Source organism: Episyrphus balteatus, chromosome 3 (assembly GCF_945859705.1).
Source record: "Episyrphus balteatus chromosome 3, idEpiBalt1.1, whole genome shotgun sequence".
NCBI classification, from domain to species: domain Eukaryota; kingdom Metazoa; phylum Arthropoda; class Insecta; order Diptera; family Syrphidae; genus Episyrphus; species Episyrphus balteatus.
In genome coordinates this window covers 111,465,476-111,488,816 of record NC_079136.1, presented here as the reverse complement: position 1 = coordinate 111,488,816, position 23,341 = coordinate 111,465,476, and the positions used below count along the sequence as shown (strand labels likewise).

Here is a 23,341-nt window from a genome sequence, read left to right as displayed (position 1 = left end):
AAAAACTACATCTTTTATATCTGACAATTTTTCAAAAAAAGCTAAAATAAAAAAGTTATGACGAAAAAAGTAAAAATTTCATGTCTTTTTGTTTGCGAGATAGAAAATAGAAAAGATATGACGAAAAAAGAAAAAAATTCATGTCTTTTTGTTTGCGAGATGTTTTATTTCACAAAAGTCGCTACAACTTCTAAACGAAAGCGAAAATCAAAAAAACTTATTTAAAAAATTCTGTCGCAAATTAAAAAATCTACAACTTTTATATCTGACAATTTTTCAAAAAAAGCAAAAATAAAAGAGTTATGACGAAAAAAGTAAAAATTTCATGTCTTTTTGTTTGAGAGATGTTTTTTTTCACAAAAGTCGCTATAACTTCTAAACGAAAGCGAAAATCAAAAAAACTTATTTAATAAATTCTGTCGGAAATTAAAAAATCTACATCTTTTATATATGACAATTTTTCAAAAAAAGCAAAAATAGAAAAGATATGACGAAAAAAGTAAAAATTTCATGTCTTTTTGTTTGAGAGATAGAAAATAGAAAAGATATGACGAAAAAAGAAAAAAATTCATGTCTTTTTGTTTGCGAGATGTTTTATTTCACAAAAGTCGCTACAACTTCTAAACGAAAGCGAAAATCAAAAAAACTTATTTAATAAATTCTGTCGGAAATTAAAAAATCTACATCTTTTATATATGACAATTTTTCAAAAAAAGCAAAAATAGAAAAGATATGACGAAAATAAAATAAATCTTTTTTTCTTCTTTTTAAAAAGGCGCCAAAACTTAATAAACCATTCATTATTTTAATGAACCATTCATTATTTCAATTATTCGTTAAGATTCATATTTAACGAATACATTTACTGTCGAAGTGAGCGTGTTCATGAATTTAATGAACGTGTTCATAGATTTAATGAACGTGTTCATTGATTTAATGAACCGTTCATAAATTCAATGTATAGTTAATCAAAACTTAACGAAGGGCAACTTGCATGTTTCAGTAATCACACTTTTAAAAAGTGTATCAAATTATGGACAAGGTTTTCATATCATTTAAAGAATACATTTATTGTGGAAGTGAGCGTGTTCATGAATTTTATGAGTGTGTTCATAGATTTAGGAACGTGTTCATTGATTTAATGAACCGTTCATTAAAATTTAACGAAGGGCAACTTGCATGTTGCAGTGATCACACTTTTAAAAAGTGTATCAAATTATGAACAAGATTTTCATATCATTTAACTTTTTACTAAAGTAATAATTTTATTCAGTTTGCAGGTTTCAAAATAACCCTTTTTATGAGTATGAGAATAAAATGTTTTGAGACCACATTTGACAGGTGTCGAAATATCATTTTTTTTTAACCGAGTTGGGGAATCAAATAAGACGGGGCTTATTACCTTGTGTATTTTTTTGTGTTTGTACATATTGAGTAGTTTTGTGTTTTGTTCTCATTTTCAAAGTTTTCTTGCTCACACAAACATTTATCTCGGTTGAACAACCGTTCGTATCAATGTGAACAGTAGTTAACGACACAAGGAGATGTAAATGTTGTTGAATGTGAAAACCCCTTTAGTACTTATTTTTTGGTGTCGTTTCATCTGTTTGTGCTTTCAACATGAAAGAAAATTTTAAGTTATTTTTTTTTACTGTGATTGTCAATATTCTTACAATATCTATGATATTCGATTTTTGAAAACATATATTTACAAGATATTACCTTTTGTGTATTAACTGTGCTCTTTGCACATAGTTCACACTTAAATTTTAAAGAACGCGTAAAATAAAGTGGGAACACTACTTGTTGATACGTAGAACGAAAGAATTTCTTTCGTTAAATGATGTAGCCGGCGTCCCCAAGCCAACCCAAGCCATTCAGTTACAGTGTGAATGTCTGATCGATAAGAGGAGCTATTCAGCGGAGAGCTGAAGCAAAAATAAAAAGTAAGTATTTCATTAGATTACGTAGTATTTATTATTTAAAAGCATTTATTTATTAAAAGGACACATTTATTTTGTTAAATAATTTGTTTTTTATCATATATATAGGAGATTTGTTCGATTTCCCATTTGCCGCCGCCCGCCCGTCGCCTGCTGCCATCACGTCGTTTCATGCATCAAAAATTTAAGGTAAGTGTTTTCATCCCTAAAATGTGTTATAATTGTATTAATATATTTATATATATTTAGTGCTCTTCTTACACCACGTTGCCACCACCACGCTGCCGCCACATATTGTCTGCCTCCGGTGTCGTTGTCGTCATTTGCCACACCACGTTCCTTCCAGCCACCACGTTGTTCCCGCCAGCCACCACCATCATCACGCTAAAATAATTCCTGGTATGTATCTACTTTTTTATAATTTTTATTGATCATTTTATCTTATAAATATATACGTATGTATTAATATATTTATATGTAGTGCCATCACGTTGCCACCACCACGCTGCCGCCACATCCGCCACATTATTGTCTGCCTCCGCTGTCGTCGTCATTTGCCACACCACGTTCTATCCAGCCACCACGTTGCTCCCGCCAGCCGCCACCAATCTTGCTAAAATAATTCCTGGTATGTACCTACTTTTTATGATTTATATTATATATATATCGATACCTTCCCAGAAGAATGTATTTAACCCTTTGCTCCCGGAAAAAAATACAAATATCTTGAAAAAAAGTTTTGATATTTTCTAATTACACACTAATATGAAAAAATAATGATTGTACTAGTAATAACATTGTATAAGGAATGTTTTGAGCTGAGAGTACAAAAGGAGAAGTCCATTTTTTATTAAAAAAAAACTAACAAAGTAATTAATACGTGGTTTCATGCTGAAACCACTAGGAAGCAAAGGGTTAAACGACATTCTCAAAATTTGTATAAACTTAAAACAAACTTGCTGTTCATTTCAAAGAAATAGAACTACAATTACTGCCTAGAATCATTTTTATTAATATTTTAAAATTTGATTGCATTATAATCATTAACACTCTACCGCAAACAGGCCAAAAATTGATTTAGATATTCTAAACTTGAATAAAATTAACTTTTTCAATATGATTTTTCATAAAATATTTAAAAAAAAATCCTAAAAAATTATTTGAACTTCGTTTTTAGCTTATTTTTCTTTTCTGAAAGCAGCGTATGCGGTAGAGTATCAATAAAATTTGAATAGAATGACTTTTTTAGCCACTTTTAAGCGTTGGTTTTGATCATTTATAGAGTTTGATATCCTAAATTGAGAAAAAATGAAACTAGGATTGCCATCTACAACCATTTTCATTAGTATTTTGAAATAAACTTGCATATTATCATTAACACTCTACCGCAAACAGGCCAAAAAATGATTTAGATATTCTAAACTTGAATAAATTAACTTTTTCAATATGATTTTTCATAAAATATTTAAAAAAAAATCCTAAAAAATTATTTGAACTTCGTTTTTAGCTTATTTTTCTTTTCTGAAAGCAGCGTATGCGGTAGAGTATCAATAAAATTCGAATAGAATGACTTTTTTAGCCACTTTTAAGCGTTGGTTTTGATCATTTATAGAGTTTGATATACTAAATTGAAAAAAAATGAAACTGGATTGCCATCTACAATCATTTTCATTAGTATTTTGAAATAAACTTGCATATTATCATTAACACTCTACCGCAAACAGGCCAAAAAATGATTTAGATATTTTAAACTTGAATAAATAAACTTTTTCAATATGAATTTTCATAAAATATCTTAAAAAAATCATAATAAATTATTTGAACTTCGTTTTTAGTTTATTTTTCTCTTCTCAAAGCAGCGTGTGCTGTAGAGTATTAATAAAATTTGAATAGAATGACTTTTTATGCACTTTTCAGCGTTGGTTTTTATCGTTTATAGAGTTTGATATACTAAATTGAGAAAAAATGAAACTAGGATTGCCATCTACAATCATTTTCATTAGTATTTTGAAATAAACTTGCATATTATCATTAACACTCTACCGCAAACAGGCCAAAAATTGACTTAGATGTTTTAAACTTGAATAAATTAACTTTTTCAATATGATTTTTCATAAAATATTTAAAAAAAATCCTAATAAATTATTTGAACTTCGGTTTAGTTTATTTTTCTCTTCTGAAAGCAGCGTATGCGGTAGAGTATTAATAAAATTTGAAAAGAATGACTTTTTTAGGCACTTTTAGGACTTTTAGGCACTTTGGGACCTAGAACATTTTTCAATACAAAAAATTTTGTTGGGGATGCCAAAAAAACCTATCTTATTTTGGGACTTAGAATATTTTTTAATGAAAAATTTTTTTTTGGGACTTAGAATATTTTTCAATGTTGGGGACTTAGAAAATTTTCGATGCCAAAAAAACTTAACTTAGTTTTGGGACTTAGAACATTTTTCAATACAAAAAATCTTGTTGGGGACTTTTCGATGCCAAAAAAACCTTAACTTATTTTGGGACTTAGAACATTTTTCAATACAAAAAATATTGTTGGGGACTTTTCGATGCCAAAAAAACCTTAACTTATTTTGGGACTTAGAATATTTTTCAATGAAAATTTTTTTTGGGACTTAGAATATTTTTCTATGAAAAAATTTAGTTGGGGACTTAGAAAATTTTCGATGCCAAAAAAACCTATCTTTTTTGGGACTTAGAATATTTTTTAATGAAAATTTTTTTTTTGGGACTTAGAATATTTTTCAATGTTGGGGACTTAGAAAATTTTCGATGCCAAAAAAACTTAACTTAGTTTTGGGACTTAGAACATTTTTCAATACAAAAAATCTTGTTGGGGACTTTTCGATGCCAAAAAAACTTAACTTAGTTTTGGGACTTAGAACATTTTTCAATACAAAAAATCTTGTTGGGGACTTTTCGATGCCAAAAAAACCTTAACTTATTTTGGGACTTGAATATTTTTCAATGAAAATTTTTTTTGGGACTTAGAATATTTTTCAATGAAAAAATTTAGTTGGGGACTTAGAAAATTTTCGATGCCAAAAAAACTTAACATACTATTGGGACTTAGAATTTTTTTCAATGAAAAATTTTTTTTTTGAAAATTTCTCTGTACTGATAACCGTGTCAATAAAAAAAATATACGACAGGTTCTAATCAAAATTAAAACAGCAGATTCATCTGAAAGTTCGTGCTTAGTTTAAATATTTTTAAGTAGAACTTGTAATTATTATTTTTTACTATTCCAAGTGATTAGTAAAAATAAATTTATACTTAAAAATACACTATCATACATTTTAATATAGCTATGTATAAATATATAATTATTGTACCAAATTGTTGTTGAAAGCCTTACTGATTTTGGTATTTCTGTGGTTGGCTTTTTTTCAGACTGTAAAGATGCGGCATTACTTTGGGCTCTGCATGGATACTTTGTACCTTTCCAAAAAGTTATAAAAAAAGACACAGATGGTAGGAAACACGTTATACGACATACCATCAAGGACTCGCAGTATTCATTCGTTTGGATAGGCAACACAATTCAAGCTTAAGAAGACCATATTGCCTTCCTCAACAAAATGGGTGAGAATACCCACCCACCAAATAAAAAATGTATGTATGTACAAATGCTCTAGTTTTGGTAAATGAGATCATAAAATTTCAATTCTTATATTATTTTGATTCAAATTTCCCTTAATTTCACTTTTTATAATTTGTTTCACTTTCTTATCTGAAGATAAATCTACAAAATAATGTAATAAAATTTTTCCTGCCATTCATTTGGTTTATTTGAACAATAAAAGAGTTAATGTAAATATAAATATTTCTTTAATTTAACCTTTAAGATTTCAGAAAGGAGAAGATTAGAGATGAAAAACCGAATGTACAGGTTTGTAAAAATTGAAAACGGCGATTCACATTAATTTTTCTTTCTTTTTCACAGATCTCGACCTAATAAATTTAGAAAGCTAAGCTTCCATGACTAATTTATTTGTCAGTTGATTTTTTTAATTTCTTGACAGGAGATTAAAAATTCTTTGACAAAGAAATAAGACTATACGAAATGTAACTTTTTAAATTTATTGAAAACAGTGCCTACGTTCTATAACGCTTGCATGGAAATAAGTTGTAGAAAAACAATTTGAATCAAAATGAAATTTGTACAAAAAAATTGATTTCATTCGAATTCACAATGTTTTTCGAGCACTTATGACGGTGCAAGAGTTACGGAACGTAGGCCTGTGTTCATAAAATTAATGAACGCGTTCGTTAAATTAATGAACACGTTCGTAAAATTAATACGAACGTGTTCATTGATTTTACGAACGCGTTCATTAATTTTATGAACGGGTTTTTTTATTTTTATGAACGCGTTCATTAATTTAATGAACGGCGTTCATTAATTCTATGAACGGCGTTCATTAATTTTATGAACGGCGTTCATTAATTTTATGAACGGCGTTCATTAATTTTATGAAAGGCGTTCATTAATTTTATGAACGGCGTTCTTTAATTTTATGAACGGCATTCATTAATTCTATGAATGCGTTCATTAATTCTATGAACGCGTTCATTAATTTTAGGCAGGTTTTTTTTTTATTTTTATGAACGGTTCATTGATTCAATGAATGCGTTCATTAATTTAATGAACGCATTCATTAATTTTATGCACGATTTTTTTTATTTTTATGAACGGTTCATTATTTTAATGAACGTGTTCATTAATTCTATGAACGGATATTTTTATTTTTAAGAACGGTTCATTAGTTCTATGAATCCGTTCATTAATGTAATGAACGCATTTATTTTTTTTTATGAACGTATTCATTAAATCAATGAACACTGTTCATTGTTTTAATGAACGATTCATTAAAATATGTTCGAAATTTCAAGTTCGAAATTTTATGAATGAAATTATGTATGGTTCATAGAATTAATGAACGTTCATTGATTTTAATGAACGGCCGTTCATTATCTTAATGAACAGGATCATTGGACAAATAATAATGAACGATACATTAATAGAATGAATATATTCATTAATTCCATGTACCTTTTTGGTTCAGTGTAATTGTCAGATAAGTAATTAAATGTTTATGTTCTGTTTGTAAAGAATTGCAATTGAACTAGGTAAACAAAATAGTTTTTGGCAAATTGTAGCTATTAAAAGGTTCAATTTTGAAGAATCTTTTATAAAAATTGTATAGGTAGTATCCTTTCAGAACACACAACGAGTTCAAAAGAAAAAAAAAAAGAATATCCAATCAAAATTCACTTAAAACCCACACGTGTTTATTATGTGCGCCACTGCATTCCACACATATCGAAGTTGTCATCATGTCCAGACATTGCGTATTGCAAGACAATTTTGAATTCAACAAAAAAAAATATCCAGAAAACTTCCCAAAAATAAATGACTCCATAGTTTTTTTTACATACCCACAACAAAACGCAGTACCCAGTAACCAGCATCACATATTTGCTGGACTTTTTTTTCTGTAAAAGCCAAAATATGAGAAGGGTACAAAAAAAAACTTCCACAAAGAAAATTGAGTAAAAAATTAATGAAAACTGAAAATGATTTTTTGGAAGAGATTTTTTTTTGTTATGTACTTTATTCTCCTCCCGTCCGTCAGTCATGTGATCGTCCAACGCATGCAAAAAAAATTCTCAACACAAGAGAAAGAATTTTAAAAAAAGAACTAACTGACATGCATCGGCATATAATGAGAATATTCAATTAAAAAGTCAATTTTTCACTTGGCAATCAGCCGACAATATGTTTAAGTCAAAGCCACTCACCACAAAAAAAAAATATACAAAAACAAAACAAAAAATACAGATTCCATGTGCGCGAGAAAAATGCGCGCACGCAAAAACTCTTTTTTTGTTGTTCTGTATGTCTTCCTTTACAGTTATCCATTGCAGGAAGACACTAAACTCGCCTTGCATCGCACCAACCATCCAACCACACACTCCTCAAACTGCCAAGAAAAACGCGTTCGCTGCTCAGCTCTTTCGTTTTTGTTCCACTTTCGCAAAGTTGTGCATAAAAAAGCAGTTCTTCACTAATTTAAGCAAAATAAATAAGTGAAATGGACACACATTGGACAAAGGAGGTTTGTATATAAATATATTTTTATACATATTAGAGTGTTCCTTACTTTAAGGTTTTTTTTAAACTCAATTTAAAAAATATACAAATCACAAGTTTTTTTTATATTAACTTTGCTCGACTTAATTTTAAACTTTTTTATACAAATTTTACTTCAAAATTTGTTGAAATTCTAAAAGGCATTATCAAATTTTAAACTTGGCAAATATGTTTGGACTATCAATTTTATTTATGAAAAAAATTATTTGACTAGTTACATAATTACCAAAGAAATATCTTTGAAGAAATGAATATATGTATAATTCATTTTAATTCTAAGTGAAACTTTCGAAAACTACCTGCATTTTGTGTAAAATTTTTATGATAAAGTTAGAAATTAAGTCGAATCGAGTTACTAGAATGATATGGACTCATTATAGGATCTTTTAACTAATGTCCGCATTAAAATTCAACAATCTTCCAAATAAGGGACACCCTAATATATAAATCCATAAAGTGACATTCTAAAAGAAAAAAAGAAAAATATCCTAGTGGTAATAATTCTTTTCATTTCAATTTGAATCTTTCTCTGTGTCGGCAGACAAATGAAACTAACAAAAAAACATGATTAATCAATTTAAACGCCAATCCCACATTTGCCATTTTGGTACGTCTCTCTCCCTATCGCTCTCTCTTTTTTCAGTCAATTTTGATCCTCTTCATCTCTATCTATCTGACTGGTGCTATCTTTGGTAATTATTTTTGGTGTGCAGGCTCAAGGCTTAAGATTTATTCGATAATTAAGAAAGTTGTAGTTGCACTAAAGTTTGGGATTGTGAGGAGGAGATTATACAACAAATAAATGCATTCGAATGAAAGTAATAGTATGGAAGGTAGTGTTGGAAATGCAATACAATAATATATCATGTAACGGTAGATTGAAAAACAAAATTATTTGATTCAGTGATTTTAAATTAAGTTTTAAGAAAGTTTATATTTAAAAAATCATTTTCATGAAAAGAAGTGACAATATCTTGTAGTAGTTGTATCAATTAAAAATGGCAAAGTTAATAAGCATTAAATCTCAAAAAAATTATATTTGCAATGAGTTACGTTGTTTTGTCAAAAAAAGCAACTTAGTTCCCTGGATTGTAGAAAGGAATTATATATTTTGCTTTTTTCGTATTCACAGACGACATGACAATGCAAGAAATTGGAGGTGTTCATTTTTAGTTTGTCAAAATTATATCTACTTATGTTTCCAGTTCGCTAAGCTTGCTGGATGCTGCTAGCTAGTCAATGTGATGTGCTGATATGTTTTTTTTGCATTTACCTACCTTCATCTTCATTTCTCACTATATGTCGACGACCTACATCAAGCTAAAGACGTGTGTGCTGCAAAAAATAGAGGAGTATAGAATTGGGGAAAAGGAGCTCCGCATAATATTTGTGAAAGAAAGAAAAAGCGGTCAACACAGTTTAGGTGTATGCACATAATTTTGTTTGATAAATTGACAACAAGTGTCGAAAAATATAAATAAATCATTTTTAACCGTAAGACAACGAATTTTTCAGGAGATTAGTTTTTTTTGCTCTTTTTGCAGAGACCTCAGACGTTTTGTGTCTGATATTTTTAGATGGAGAAACTTAAGATGTATCTAGTGATAAGTGGTTGCATTCTTTTGTTTCTTTAACACAAAGCTGGCTTGGTAGTCTTTAGATATGAAAAGGAATTTTGCATGTGAAGTCAATACACTTATTGCTGCCTAACAGTAATTTTAGGAAAATAATTTTGACACACTTAAAGCCTGTAATTTATTATTGCGCTTCTTCAAGAAGGAGTTTATTTTATTCACACCTATCAATTACCATCATTATTGCAAAAAGAAATTCGCCTCTTTTGCTATACGTGTGCAAAAGAAAATTATAATCTCGTCGGTTATTACAAAATTAGTAATGGCTGATATCTAATGGCTTAGATGATAAATAAAGGGTGTTCCAAAATCAATGCAAAATTTGAATTAAATAGAAAACACAGTTTTTAGTCCTTTGGTTGTAATTTTTGAAGTTATATTTCTTTTGCCGCGTTTGGGTATGAAAATTTACTCTTTGAAAATAAATGTCAAGGAATGCAAGTAGCACCATCTAGTGATCATAATTGTAAAACAGTTTTGCTATGGTATGAACCTACTAAGTGAATTTCTGTGCGTGAGATTTCACAAAAAAAAAACGCTGACCATAAATTTTGAATAAAAGTTGTTGCGAGAATTAAGATAGGACAGTTTCAATGCATGTATTTTCTCTTTACTATAAATAAGAAGGAGGTAGATGGAAAACTATTGCAACGGCAAATGTAGGTATAATTAAAAAAACGGCTTATTGTGAAGGGTCAATAAGAAAGATTCACCCATTTTAAAGTAAGTTTGGATTTGTAGTTACAGTTCAGTTTCAGTTTATTTTTATAATTACTCAATAAGATACAATAGGCGCGTCCCACCAAGAAAAAATATCTGAGGGCTCAATGTCATTTTGAAAGGGAGCAAAATAATTTTGTGGAACAAGTTTCTCACATGAATCCGATTTTTTTTTTTCAAATTCAACACTTCAACTGTAACTCAACACAATTGCAACTTTTCTTCAAATATTAAATTGTGATACAAAATTATTTCAAAATAAGTTATTTCGTGAAGCAAGCTTAAAATAATAACGTTTTCTTTAAATTTTTCATGTTTTTAGCATTTTTATAAGTGTGTGGCGATTCATGATTCCAATGTAGTAGCTTCGGATGAATAAAAACTACTTCTTTGAATTCTTTAATAGAACTGATTTAATTTTATATTAATCACCTATTCTGTGCAAAGTTTGTTTATCGAATGTAAACAAACTTTTTGATATAAATAGTGCTTAAAAAATAAAATTAAATCAGTTCTATTTAAGAATTCAAAGAAGTAGTTTCCTTTCATCCGAAGCTACTACATTGGTGACCCCGAGTAAACACTCTAATAGGTATCCCCCGACCAACGGTAAGGTACCACACTCAATTTACAAGGTATCCCCCGACCCACGGTAAGGTGCCTCACACAAAACATTCACACACAGTTAAGAAGGTATCCCCCGACCAACGGTAAGGTGCCATCATTAACCCATACGACAGTTGACACCAACACAATGCCTGACACCGTAGACAAGGTCCAAGAAGAGGTTATTGGCAGAGTTTCCATCAAAGTGCCACCATTCTGGAAGCGGAGCCCTGACCTGTGGTTCCTCCAGCTTGAAGCCCAGTTCCACACCAGTGCAATCACATCTGATGTCACAAAGTATTTCACTCTTGTTGGAAACCTTGAAGCAGATGTCCTGACCGAAGTTCGAGATGTAGTCACCAGCCCTCCTGCTACAGAAAAATACAATGGTCTGAAGAATCGACTTCTAGCAGCGTTTCAAGAATCTGAGCAGAAAAGACTCCAGACCCTTCTCAGTGGCATTACTCTCGATGGAAGACGACCAACTCAGCTGCTTTCTAAGATGAGAGAGCTTGCGTCATCCACTATTTCTGAAGACATCCTCAGAACCTTATGGATGAAGCAGCTCCCGAACACCACCCAGTCCATCCTGTCGTGTAGTGCCAACCAAGAACTCAAGACTTTGGCAGAAATGGCAGATAAAATTTCTGACGTTTATTCCAATTCAGATGTTGCTTCTGTCTCAAAGCCCTCCAATGTTTCTGAAATTTCTGAGTTAAAAAATCAGATTGCTTCTCTTCAAAAGGATATTGAGCAACTTAAAGTATCCAGAAGCCGAAGCTCTTCACGTTCCAAAAATTTTATCCGGAATAAATCAAAGTCAAGAAATCAAAAAATGTGCTACTACCACCGTCGATTTGGCAAACAAGCAAGAAAGTGCCAAGAACCTTGCCAGTTTCAGACGGGAAACTAATTTGCGGACAGCAATCAGCGACTAGCCAGCCCGCAGACACCATAAGTCGCCTTTATGTCAATGAGAAATCTTCAAATAAATGTTTTCTCATTGACACTGGAGCCACAATTTCCGTCATTCCACCATCAAGCATAGAAAAGCGGAACAATCAATCGAACCGTGTTCTCTATGCAGCAAATGGCACTGAAATTCCAACTTATGGAGAGCGTTTGATGTCCCTCAACCTTGGTCTTCGAAGAAACTTCACATGGCCTTTCATCATTGCCCAAGTCACCGAGCCAATCATTGGTTCCGATTTCCTCTCCTTTTTCGATCTATTAGTTGATGTCAAAAATAAGAAACTAATTGATCGTAAAACAAGTCTTCAAACACATGGCTTTGGCGCAACAACATCTTCAAGTGCCGCAAACATCCAAACAATAAATCCGTCCTCATTCATTTACGATTTATTGAATGAATTTCAAGACATCACCAAGACGAATCTGTTGGCTAAAACCAAGCACAATGTGACACACCACATCCAAACAAAAGGACCTCCTGTGTTTTCAAAAGCAAGGCGTCTATCTCCAGAACAGCTAAAGACAGCCAAACAAGAATTTGAGTTCATGATCAACCAAGGGATTTGTCGACCATCAAAGAGCAGCTGGGCGAGTCCTCTTCACATGGTCAAGAAAAAAAATGGTGACTGGCGTCCATGTGGCGACTATAGAAGACTCAATGCGATAACCATCTCAGATCGCTATCCCATGCCTCCAATTGGAGATTTTGCTCATCATCTGAAGGGTAAGAAAGTCTTCAGCGTCATAGATCTGACTCGTGCCTACCATCAGATCCCTGTAGAACCAGAAGATATCCCAAAAACAGCTATCATCACTCCTTTTGGACTGTTCGAGTTCATGGTGATGACTTTTGGTCTGTGCAACGCTGCACAAACTTTTCAACGATTCGTTCATGAAGTGACCAGAGGCCTTGATTTCTGTTTTCCTTACATTGATGACTTCCTAATCGCATCAAATTCATCTGAAGAGCACCACCAACATCTGAAACAGCTTTTCCAACGTTTTCGAGAATTTGGTCTTACCATCAATCCTTCCAAATGCACTTTCCAGTCATCATCCGTAAGCTTCTTGGGTTATCTTGTCACTGAAGAAGGCGTCAAACCATTGCCATCCAAAGTTGAAACAATCATGTCATTCAAGAAACCATCAACAGTCCAAGAGCTCCGAAGATTTTTGGGCATGCTTAACTTCTACAGACGTTTTATTCCAAATGCTGCTCAAATCCAAGCTCCACTTCATGCATATCCATGTGGCAACAAGAAAAATGATAACACACCTATCAATTGGACGGCCGAACTAGAAAATGCTTTCCAAGCCTGTAAAGAAGCTCTAGCCAACTCAACTCTCCTAGCACATCCAGATACTGACGCTCCATTGTCAATCATGACAGATGCATCCGATACTGCTGCAGGTGCAGTTGTTCAACAGCTTGTCTCTAACCATTGGCAACCTCTTGGCTTCTTTTCAAAAAAGTTTTCACCTACACAAAGCAAATATAGTGCCTATGACCGAGAGCTGCTAAGTGCTTACATGGCAATCAAGCATTTCCAGCATATTGTGGAAGGAAGAAAGTTCGTTCTCTACACTGACCACAAACCTCTTACTTTCGCTTTTCAACAAAAGCCAGAGAAATCAAGCCCTCGTCAACTTAGACATTTGGACTTCATCGGACAGTTTACAACTGATATAGTTCACATCAGCGGCAAAGACAACGTAGTCGCTGATGCTTTATCCAGACTAAACGCCATTTCTTCACCATCCTCAATCGATTACAATGATGTGTCTCATAAGCAACAAACCGATGAAGAACTCAAGAACCTCCTCAACTCTACTTCTTCGTCTCTTCAGTTGAAGCAAATCACTCTACCAGATACAAATCACCAAATCTTTTGTGATATTTCAACAGGCAAAGCACGACCATACATTCCATCAGATCTACGACGTCAAGTTTTCAATACAATCCACAACATGTCACATCCCAGTGTTAAGAAAACTACCCAGATGATTAAAGAACGATACATATGGCCTGACTTGAAGAAGGATTGTCGCAAATGGTCTCAAACGTGCCTAAGCTGCCAAAAAAGCAAGATTCAACATCATATCCGATCTCCAATTGCAAATTTTTCACCTCCCGAAGAAAGATTTCATCATGTTCATCTTGATCTTATTGGACCCTTACCATACTCAGCCGGAAACTCGTATGCCCTAACCTGTATTGATCGTTTCACAAGATGGCCAGAAGTTATTCCAATACCAGACATCACCGCCGAAACAGTGGCAACAGCATTTCTTTCTGGATGGATTTCCAGGTTTGGAATCCCTAAAGAAATCATGACGGACCAAGGAAGACAGTTTGAATCCTCTCTTTTCAATGAGCTGTCAAAACTTCTGGGCATCAAGAGACACCGTTCATCGCCTTATCATCCCCAGGCAAATGGAATGATAGAACGATTCCACCGGACTCTGAAGGCAGCAATCAAATGCCATGAAACAGAAGATTGGGTTGCCAGACTCCCAATTGTTCTGCTCGGCCTAAGATCATCCCTGCAAGAAGACTTTAAAGCAACTTTAGCTGAACTTGTCTATGGAACAACATTGAGATTCCCAGGCGATATGTTTATTGCAACTGACTCTTCATCAAGCCATGATTTTCTCAACAAATTTCGAGATAATATGCAAAATATTAAGCCTATTCAACCTGAACGTCATGGTTCAACCAAAATTTTCATCGATAAGAACCTTCAACATTCAAGTCATGTTTTTGTTCGTAACGATGCAGTAAAAAAACCACTACAACAACCTTATGATGGCCCATATCTAGTGAAATCAAAAACAAGCAAATACTTTACACTAGAAATCAAAGGACATCAGAAAAACATCTCCATTGATCGCCTTAAACCAGCATTTCTTTTAAATGATCAACACCAAATCGAAGAAAGAAATCTAACACCTACTCCACCTCAGATACCAACCACTCAGACTACAAGAAGCGGTAGACATGTCCATATTCCAGACAGATATCGTTGTCACTAGAGGGCGAGTACTGTGGCGATTCATGAAATTCATAAAATCCACTTAGTTTTAAAATCATTTTCAAATATTATTTTACTTTAAGAACAAATTTTATATTAATCACCTATTCTGTGCAAAGTTTGTTTATCGAATGTAAACAAACTTTTTGATATAAATAGTGCTTAAAAAATAAAATTAAATCAGTTCTATTTAAGAATTCAAAGAAGTAGTTTCCTTTCATCCGAAGCTACTACAAGTGCACACACCAAAATACAAACATCAAAACAATAACAAACAAAAAAATTAAAGAAAGAGAACTGAGAAATTGAATCCAAAAAATTTTCGTCTCAGAAATCTCTAAAAAAAAAAAAAAACTATAGTAAAAATATGAAACGACGGGAAAAAGTCTCAAAAGTAAGAGAAAAGCGAATCTTCCTTTGGTTGGTATTGGTATTCGATTCTTTCTATAAGCAACTGGTCTGTTTTTTTGGAGCAATAAAATCTTATCTGTCATACTATAGGTGGTATTAATTACTTATTACTAATTTGATTTGGGAAGCGACGAACTGCTTTTGCATGAACGTCATGGAACTTTTAGTTCTATTTATATAAGATTTCATTACCATTTAAACTTAATTGAATACTTTTTAATTTTCATCAAACAAATTTCATAAAATCTCCCAAGAGGATTTTAATAATTTTGTCCTATTTGTTTAACTTGATATTAGTAATAAAAAATTCAATAGCTTATTTTTTACTAAATTATAATTAATTCGTACAAACAAAGTGAGATAACAATCAAACATGAAATTACTATGTTAGAGAAGGCGAAAGCACGTGTGTCTGTCAGTCTATCTGTCTGTCAGTATGTCTGTCAGTTTGTCTGTCGGTCTGTATAAGCAGCTAAAGCTTAAACTTGATGGTAGGTACAGAAGGATTCTTGGTTCCTGTCATATACTAATTTTGGAAGAGTTTTAATTTTCTCAAAAACGGCTCCTCCGGTTTTGTTAAAAAAAATCCAAATAAGACTTTTTAGGTTTATCTTTAAATTAATATTAATTTTTTAGAAAATCATTTTGAACGGTGCATGCCAAAGAATCGTTTTCTAAAGTCCGATTTTCTCCTTAACTAATCATTCGATTTATACAAGAGCATTAATACAGTTCAAATATAAGCCAAGATTAAAATTTTCAAAAAAATATTTTTTAGGTTAAAATTCTTTTTTGGAGAAATCAAATTTTCGAAAAAAAAAATTTAATTTTTTTTTTGAAATTGAGATTTTTGATCGATTAAATTGCTACAAAGTGACGTACCTAACCTACCAATTTTTTAAAATTTGTTTTCCAAGAAATTATTTAAAAAAAAAATATTTAAAAAAAAAACTGCTCTAACGATTTTGAAAATATTTTTTCTAAAAATACATCTAAATAAAAGAAATTAAATTGCATACTTGTTGTGGAGCTCAAATGGCTTTGCGATGTTGTTTTTTCCTTTGAAACACAAATTTAATTTTTTTCTATTTCTATTTGACTTTTTGGACCAAGCGCTGTTATGTTTTTCGTATACCTAGATTTAAACCTTAACCCCGAAAACTCGAATATCTTATCTTAAAAAAATGTTTATGGACAGATTTTTGAGATATGATTTTTCAAAGTTTTTTTGTCGTTGTTTTTCTAAGTATACTTAGTATTCGGGCTTGAGTAATATCTTCAGTAATAAATGACCAATCTGACCAAACCTGAAAGCTGAATTAATAACCAAGGCGACTCTTCTGTGTCACTTCAGATGTTTTAGTGCAATGACAAAAAAATTTCTTACTAAAAGAAAAAGATAACAAGATACTTTTCTTCAAAAACTATGGATATTTTTAAAACTTCTGTAATAAATCTCAAAAGTTATAATTTTCAAATTGGGCTTAGTTTAAACAAACTTAAATATTTAAATTTACCAGTTAGAAACACCCTATAAGTTCAAGATTATGTCACAGTTTTTAATTTTAGGGATCACTGCTAAATACCAACTGAGATAGATCCATGAATATCTTAATTATAGTTTAACTACATTCAAATTCATTCTCACAATGATGTACCAGTAAGTAGTCACATTAGAAAAGAGGAAAAAAAATCTAAAAAACAATAATCCTAAACTACGGCGTGCGCGGTGTATAGTACTTGTTCGAGTAGCATTCAATTGCTTGATGTAGAAAGTAATTTAAAGTAAAACAAGACTCACCTCTGCCATATCCCTGGGTATGTTTGGCGAAACTATTTACCACCGCATCGACAGCTTCCTTTAGCACCTGTTTGGCCCGCGCGTCGGGTGCCGTCCCAATTGTTGTCCCATTTGTTTGTCCGTTGTTGTTGTTGGCTGATGTCGGTGGAGGTTGCATTGGTGCCTGGATCTTACCATTCCCCCGGACGACAAGATGATTGCCGGTTACTGATGCTGCCACTGTTGCTGCTGTTGTTGCAACTCCTACCGTTGCTGCTCCTGTTGCTCCTGATGAATTTGTTGCGATTTGTTGTTGTTGCTGTTTTTGCGATTGTTGGTGCTGTGGTGCTTGCTTTTTAACAACCATTGATGCGGTTATTGATGATTGTTGTTGTTGCTGTTGCTGTAGCTGTAGCTGCTGGTCGCTGGATTGTTTCAATAACTTTTGCTGTTGTGTATTTGGTTGACCAGTACTGTTCATTATAACGACACTACCATTACTAGCAAGAGTACTCAGGCTACTGCTGCTCCTGCTACTGTTGGTACTTTCAATAAAATCCTTGCTACAAAATCGAATGCTATTTCGAAGATGCGACTGTTGTTGACTATCGAGAACATTGAGTTTATGCGATGCCAGTAGATCACTGGTTTTGAGTTTGTTCATTACTTTAGTGTTGAGTGGTTGATGTAGAGTTTTTGGTAGCGTAACATGCGGATATTGTTGCTGAGGGATTAATGTGAGTAGGGACATTCTTCATCCTGCTCATGATTTGAATTAAATTATTTTTTTGTATTCGGTATAGTTTTTTTCATTTTTCAAATTTGTTTTCGTCCTTAAAAGGAACTTTCGTTTTTACTTTAATATAAAGAGGATGAAGTTTTACACTAATTAAATTATGAAGCTGCTATAACAGCTACATTCTTAAAAGGTATACGCTGCATTTCTGAAAATAAAGATAATACGAGTATTTTTGATTATTTTTAAGAGTATTGATATCAAAACAATAAGTATAGAAAATGAAATAAAAATATAAGGGATGTATAATAGAGTGTCCCGTCCATGTATGGGGCAAAATTTTTTTTTTTTTTTTTTTTGAGTTTTATATCGTAAGAGGTATCAAAAGTTGCGTATTGACGAGTAGATTAAGAATATGTACTTCCTTTTTTATTTGTATTTAACTTTTGGGCCTCTAAAGTTGGTTTTATGCTTTAAAAGAAATAACCCGGATTTGATCGCTTGACACAGTTCAAAAAGATATTTTTGTTCGGTAATCTACGATTCGTTGCTCAATATGAGCTAATTTTTCCATAACAGGTGAAAATTGAGCAAAACTGGCACATTCACTATCAGCTAGTGCCTTACCGATTGCTTATTTTTTTCAAAATTAAATGCTCACTAAGGAGCATTTGATGCCAAAAAAAAGACTTATTTTTGGTTGGAAGCTTTAAATACATGTTTATACATAAAAAAGATATAGATACCTTTACATAATTTAGTTTCAAAACTTTCCAGAAACATTTTTTTTGTTTTAAAAAAATTGTAAGTTAAAGAAATTAGCTAAATTAAAGAAAATAAGTGAAATTTTTGAAGCATGTTTTTTTATAATTATTGGAAAGGTATGGAAAATGTTTTTATCATCCCAATATGTATAAAACTCATAGTTGACCAGCACATACAATTATGAGTTCGACCTTGCCCTGAACTATAACAAAAACAACAATGATAAAATGCACACATCCTAAAGAATAAGGTCTAACTTTCAACTGCCCACCCTTCGCGGTGTTTGGGTTTACGTATTTTTTAAAAGTAGTTTATGATAGTAATTATTCAGATAAAATAAAAAAATAATTAGGTGAATTTTTTCCAAAATTTGTAACTAATACTTTTGACCGATTTTTGAGGGTAATTTCAACCTTTGTGCGGCTGGTAGAGGCCCAAAAGTACCCTTCAATATTTTTTTTAGCATTTTTCTCCTAATGTGCTATTAAATACGCAACTTTTGAGGGATCTTACGTGACGATCCGCCGAAAAAATTTGTTGGTTTCTTTGTCTCTGTTAGACTTATATAGCCAATTTTTCATAAGCCAGATATATTGACTTTATTCATCTGATATTGTAACTGACGCTTGAAAAATCGTCTTTTAGTCTTCTACAAATATACTTTCCCTTCACGAGATACCGACATTTGTCCATACAAAAATTACTAACCGACTTTTTGAGGCAGGGCCGTCTTTAACTATCTTGGGGCCCTTGGGCACACAAGAATTTGGGGTCTTTTTGGAAAGTAAAATAAGTACAATGGTTGGCTAAAAAGCAATGGTTGGTTAAAAAGGGCTGCCAATATATCGTTCCATATAAAGTACCTAGTGTCTTTATTATTGGTAGGGGGTGCCAATAATACGCACATTGAGACATCAAACGTTGCCACTGCCAATAATTGTACATTTTATACTGCCAATAATTTCCCTGTACCGCTTATAAGTTTCTATTTGAAGAATTGGAAAAAAGAGCTCAAACGGATTGATAGATTCGCTAAAAACTCGATACAGACGATTTGTAAGTGATTTCCAAGAGACGTTATTTTATTTTATTTTATTTTATTTTATTTTATTTTATTTTATTTTATTTTATTTTATTTTATTTTATTTTATTTTATTTTAATGTCTCCTTTTTAACGGATATCTCCAATATAAAGTTTTCGAGATATTGCAAATTTCTCAAAAACGGATAAGGATTTTGCTTTGAAAAAAACATGTAATGCTGCAAATAAGAACGCACTTTTGAAATAAGAAAAATATTTTTTGGACCGTTATTAACGGTACCTACTTGCCATAGAACCGATTTCTTAATGTAAACGACACAACCGATTTTAATGAATATTTTGACATAAAAAGGTTTATACAAAAAAATTATCAAAACACACATATTTTTACACTGATTTTAACACGCACTACAAATTTGACAGTTTTGCGAACTTCCAACGAAATTATTATTTAAGGAAAAAGATAATGGAAGAGAATTCGTTGTTTTTATCAATAATAAATAATCTTACCTACAGTGTTTTCTTGTTTTTTGAAAATATTATTGTCTTATTTTTTGGAAAATTTAATTTGGGTTTGGTCGTTTGGATTTAAATTTTTGTCCGCATACAACGCCACATAATTTGTTTTCATTTTGAAAACATATTGTATTTTCCGTATAGGTGTAGAAAAAACTTTATTTGGTTGCCATATAAAAACTAAAATTTTTTGGTAGATGGTCTGCCCGACAAAAATGTTTTGAGAATAAATGTGTGAGAGAAATTTTCGTTCCTTCGGGGCCCCCCTGAGAATGGGGGCCCTGGGCACGGGCCCCGTGTGCCCTTATGGTAAAGACGGCATTGTTTTGAGGTCTTAAGTAGAGGCTATTTCCTTTAGGAATTTAGTGATACTTATGACCTATTGAATCTAAACAAAGAATGTTTAGGTTATATTTAGGTTTTAAATAGTGCCAAATGTTTGACTCGGGAAGCCACTATACATATGTTGAGAGTGAACGAACCCACACATTCTCCTTAAGTTTGGTTGAATATGCTTTTTCCGTGAATCGTTTTGTTTTCAAAATATTAACGAAATATTCACCCCCTTCTCTTGCTTAAATCTCACGGGCCTGGTTTCGGGACTTTGGGTGTGTAACACGAGCATTTAAACTTATTTTTACAAATTTTAGTAGGTAATCGTTACCTGCATTAGTAAATTTTAACGTCTTTTCTATAAATTTGATCATAACTTCTAAAGCTATAAGTTTAAACAAGTCTTGCAGGTCTTGGATGTAAGCTGATCATATAGACAAACATAAAATCGTTAATAACTCAATTTTAGAAATACGATTCAATCATTATTATTTCATCATAGCAATCATAATTTGCGGGTGTCAACATTAGCAAAATTTGCATTTCTTAGACCGCGACAGCTGTAATTAACTCTTTAAAATATAGTTAGCGAGATGAATATATAAAGAAATAAAAAACACACATTTTCCCGCATTGTCATAAAACAACTGCAAAAACTTGAACCTGTTAACTTTGTAAATTGCACAAGTTTTTCTTATTATTTCTCTTTGTTATGCAAATTACTTTTTGTATGGTTTCTCAGTTTTTATTTTTCTGAAGCCGGAAGCTAAGTGCCAGAGCTCTGAACTGTTACGTTCCATAAGAAAAAATTATATACCAACCATTCTGAGGTTTTTACTTTATCTTTGCTTTGTTTATAATCGTAGAAATATTTATACAGATGCCTTCAATGAATATTTCTCAATTTACTAATCGTGTTATGTTATTTTGCTCATTAACTATCCATCATTAGCTTCATCATCATCATAAACACGCCATCATGGTTGGGTTGCGGAATTTCTTGACACCTTTTCGCACCTTACTTTAACCACTCAATCGCTATGAGTTCTCTCTACGGAGGCTTTAGAAAAAAGCAAACGAGAAATCATTTTGGATATTTTTTTTTGCACTTCTATCTTTGTTTGTTTGCAATAGAAAAAGTATAAATAGACAGGCATCGAATCTCCTGTCTTTATGTAAATCATGATGATTCTAATTTGTACCGTTTTATAGAGAAAATGCAAATTTCTGATAGAATGATTATGTTCCAAGCGAGACAATCTTTTTTTAAGAAGCCAATAACACCATCTTATTTTTCAGAGATGTTAGAACACAGATGGTTAAGTTTATATTTTTTTTTTTTTGAATAAATTAAAAAATAAAAGTTCGCTTATCAGCTCTTTTATTTATAAAAGACAATAACTGTCTCTATAAGAAAAAAAAACAATAAGTATATTACTACTCGTTTGTTAAAGCTAAATATCACAAGTCACTAGTGTAGTGGGAGGATTATGATCCCTGCGTCATCAAGATCATAACAGCGTCGAATATAGAGGAAGAAGAAGATGTTAAACCTAAAAATGCAAACTTTGATAAAAAAAAAAAGAAATTTCAATAACTCCTTACGTTCACAACACAATCTATTTATCTGTTCATGCTATTATCTACATCATTGTCACCAACATTGATTTTGTGACAAAAACAGTCACCCACTCCAGCATTAAACAACAACAAAACTAACACCAAAGAAATTATAATAACAAAATACTCAAAGCAGAAAAAAAAATACTGTTAAAACTCAATTCAGAATCGCATCAGCAACAAAGCAGAGTCTCTTCTGTATATCTCATTCAGGTCTATGACCTGATCTGCAAACAAATGAAAATACGTATCACAACCATATTAACCTTATGCAAGCCCACGAACTCTGGCGACAATAAATCTTGGTAAAAGCTTTTCATTCTGCAGCAACACCACCATCAGCTACAGTCGCAGTTAGCTAGCTATAGCAGAATCCACCAAAACCAAACTAAACATAACAACAACTCCAACTAACGACGACATCCCATGCATCGCGTATAAGACTGTTTGCCTCTCAAAGTATACAAAAAAAACCCCAAAACAAAGCAGAACACCACCACACACAAATTTTAAACCAAGATCCAAGAACAGCCTCTGTTGTTACCTTAACACTACCACCACAAAACATACAAAGGTCCATGGGACAGAGAAAAAAATAATATAAAATAACTGAATAGTTAACCAATGAGCCAATATGTTTTGGCCAAGTCTCCTCCATCTTCATGCTTTGACTGCTTAGAATGCAAGGGCAGGGAGTTTGTTCTTTATTTTTTTTTTTTTTATCTTAGAATGTGTGGGGCGGGCAAAAGATTCACTGCAAAGTTGGGCGACACTGCTGCTGTTGTGCGGACAACCGACCGCGAAGACGGTGTGTTTGTTATGTTTCAAGACAGGGCCTGATTTGACATAGAATAAAACTATATCGGGCCTCTTCAACTTAATTTTTTTAACTAGGTATCAATGGATGCATCAGCCAATTAAATTTAAGCTCCATCGATAACAAGTAATTCTTCATTAGAAAAATCTGATATTCTGATATGCAGATTTTTCAATATATGTATTTGTATGTACTGTATTGAAATTCTACGAGTGGTAGTAAAAAAAGTAGAAGTAAATAATTTTATT

General features: G+C 32.2%; 1 protein-coding gene and 1 long non-coding RNA gene across 2 annotated transcripts in view; one reads left to right on the top strand and one right to left on the bottom strand.

Moving 5' to 3' along the window:
• Positions 1-23,341, bottom strand: part of LOC129913069 (ras-interacting protein RIP3-like) — a 55,186-nt gene that overhangs the window by 14,751 nt on the left and 17,094 nt on the right. Inside the window, exon 2 of the mRNA XM_055991490.1 lies at positions 17,286-18,208. Coding sequence (XP_055847465.1) covers positions 17,286-18,015 — 730 coding nt within the window. The 5' untranslated portion in view covers positions 18,016-18,208. The remainder of the gene's footprint in view (positions 1-17,285; positions 18,209-23,341) is intronic.
• Positions 1,837-5,960, top strand: LOC129913070 (uncharacterized). Its single transcript, XR_008771975.1, has 5 exons — positions 1,837-1,946; positions 2,052-2,132; positions 2,193-2,342; positions 2,425-2,571; positions 5,346-5,960. It is a non-coding gene; the product is annotated as an uncharacterized LOC129913070 (long non-coding RNA).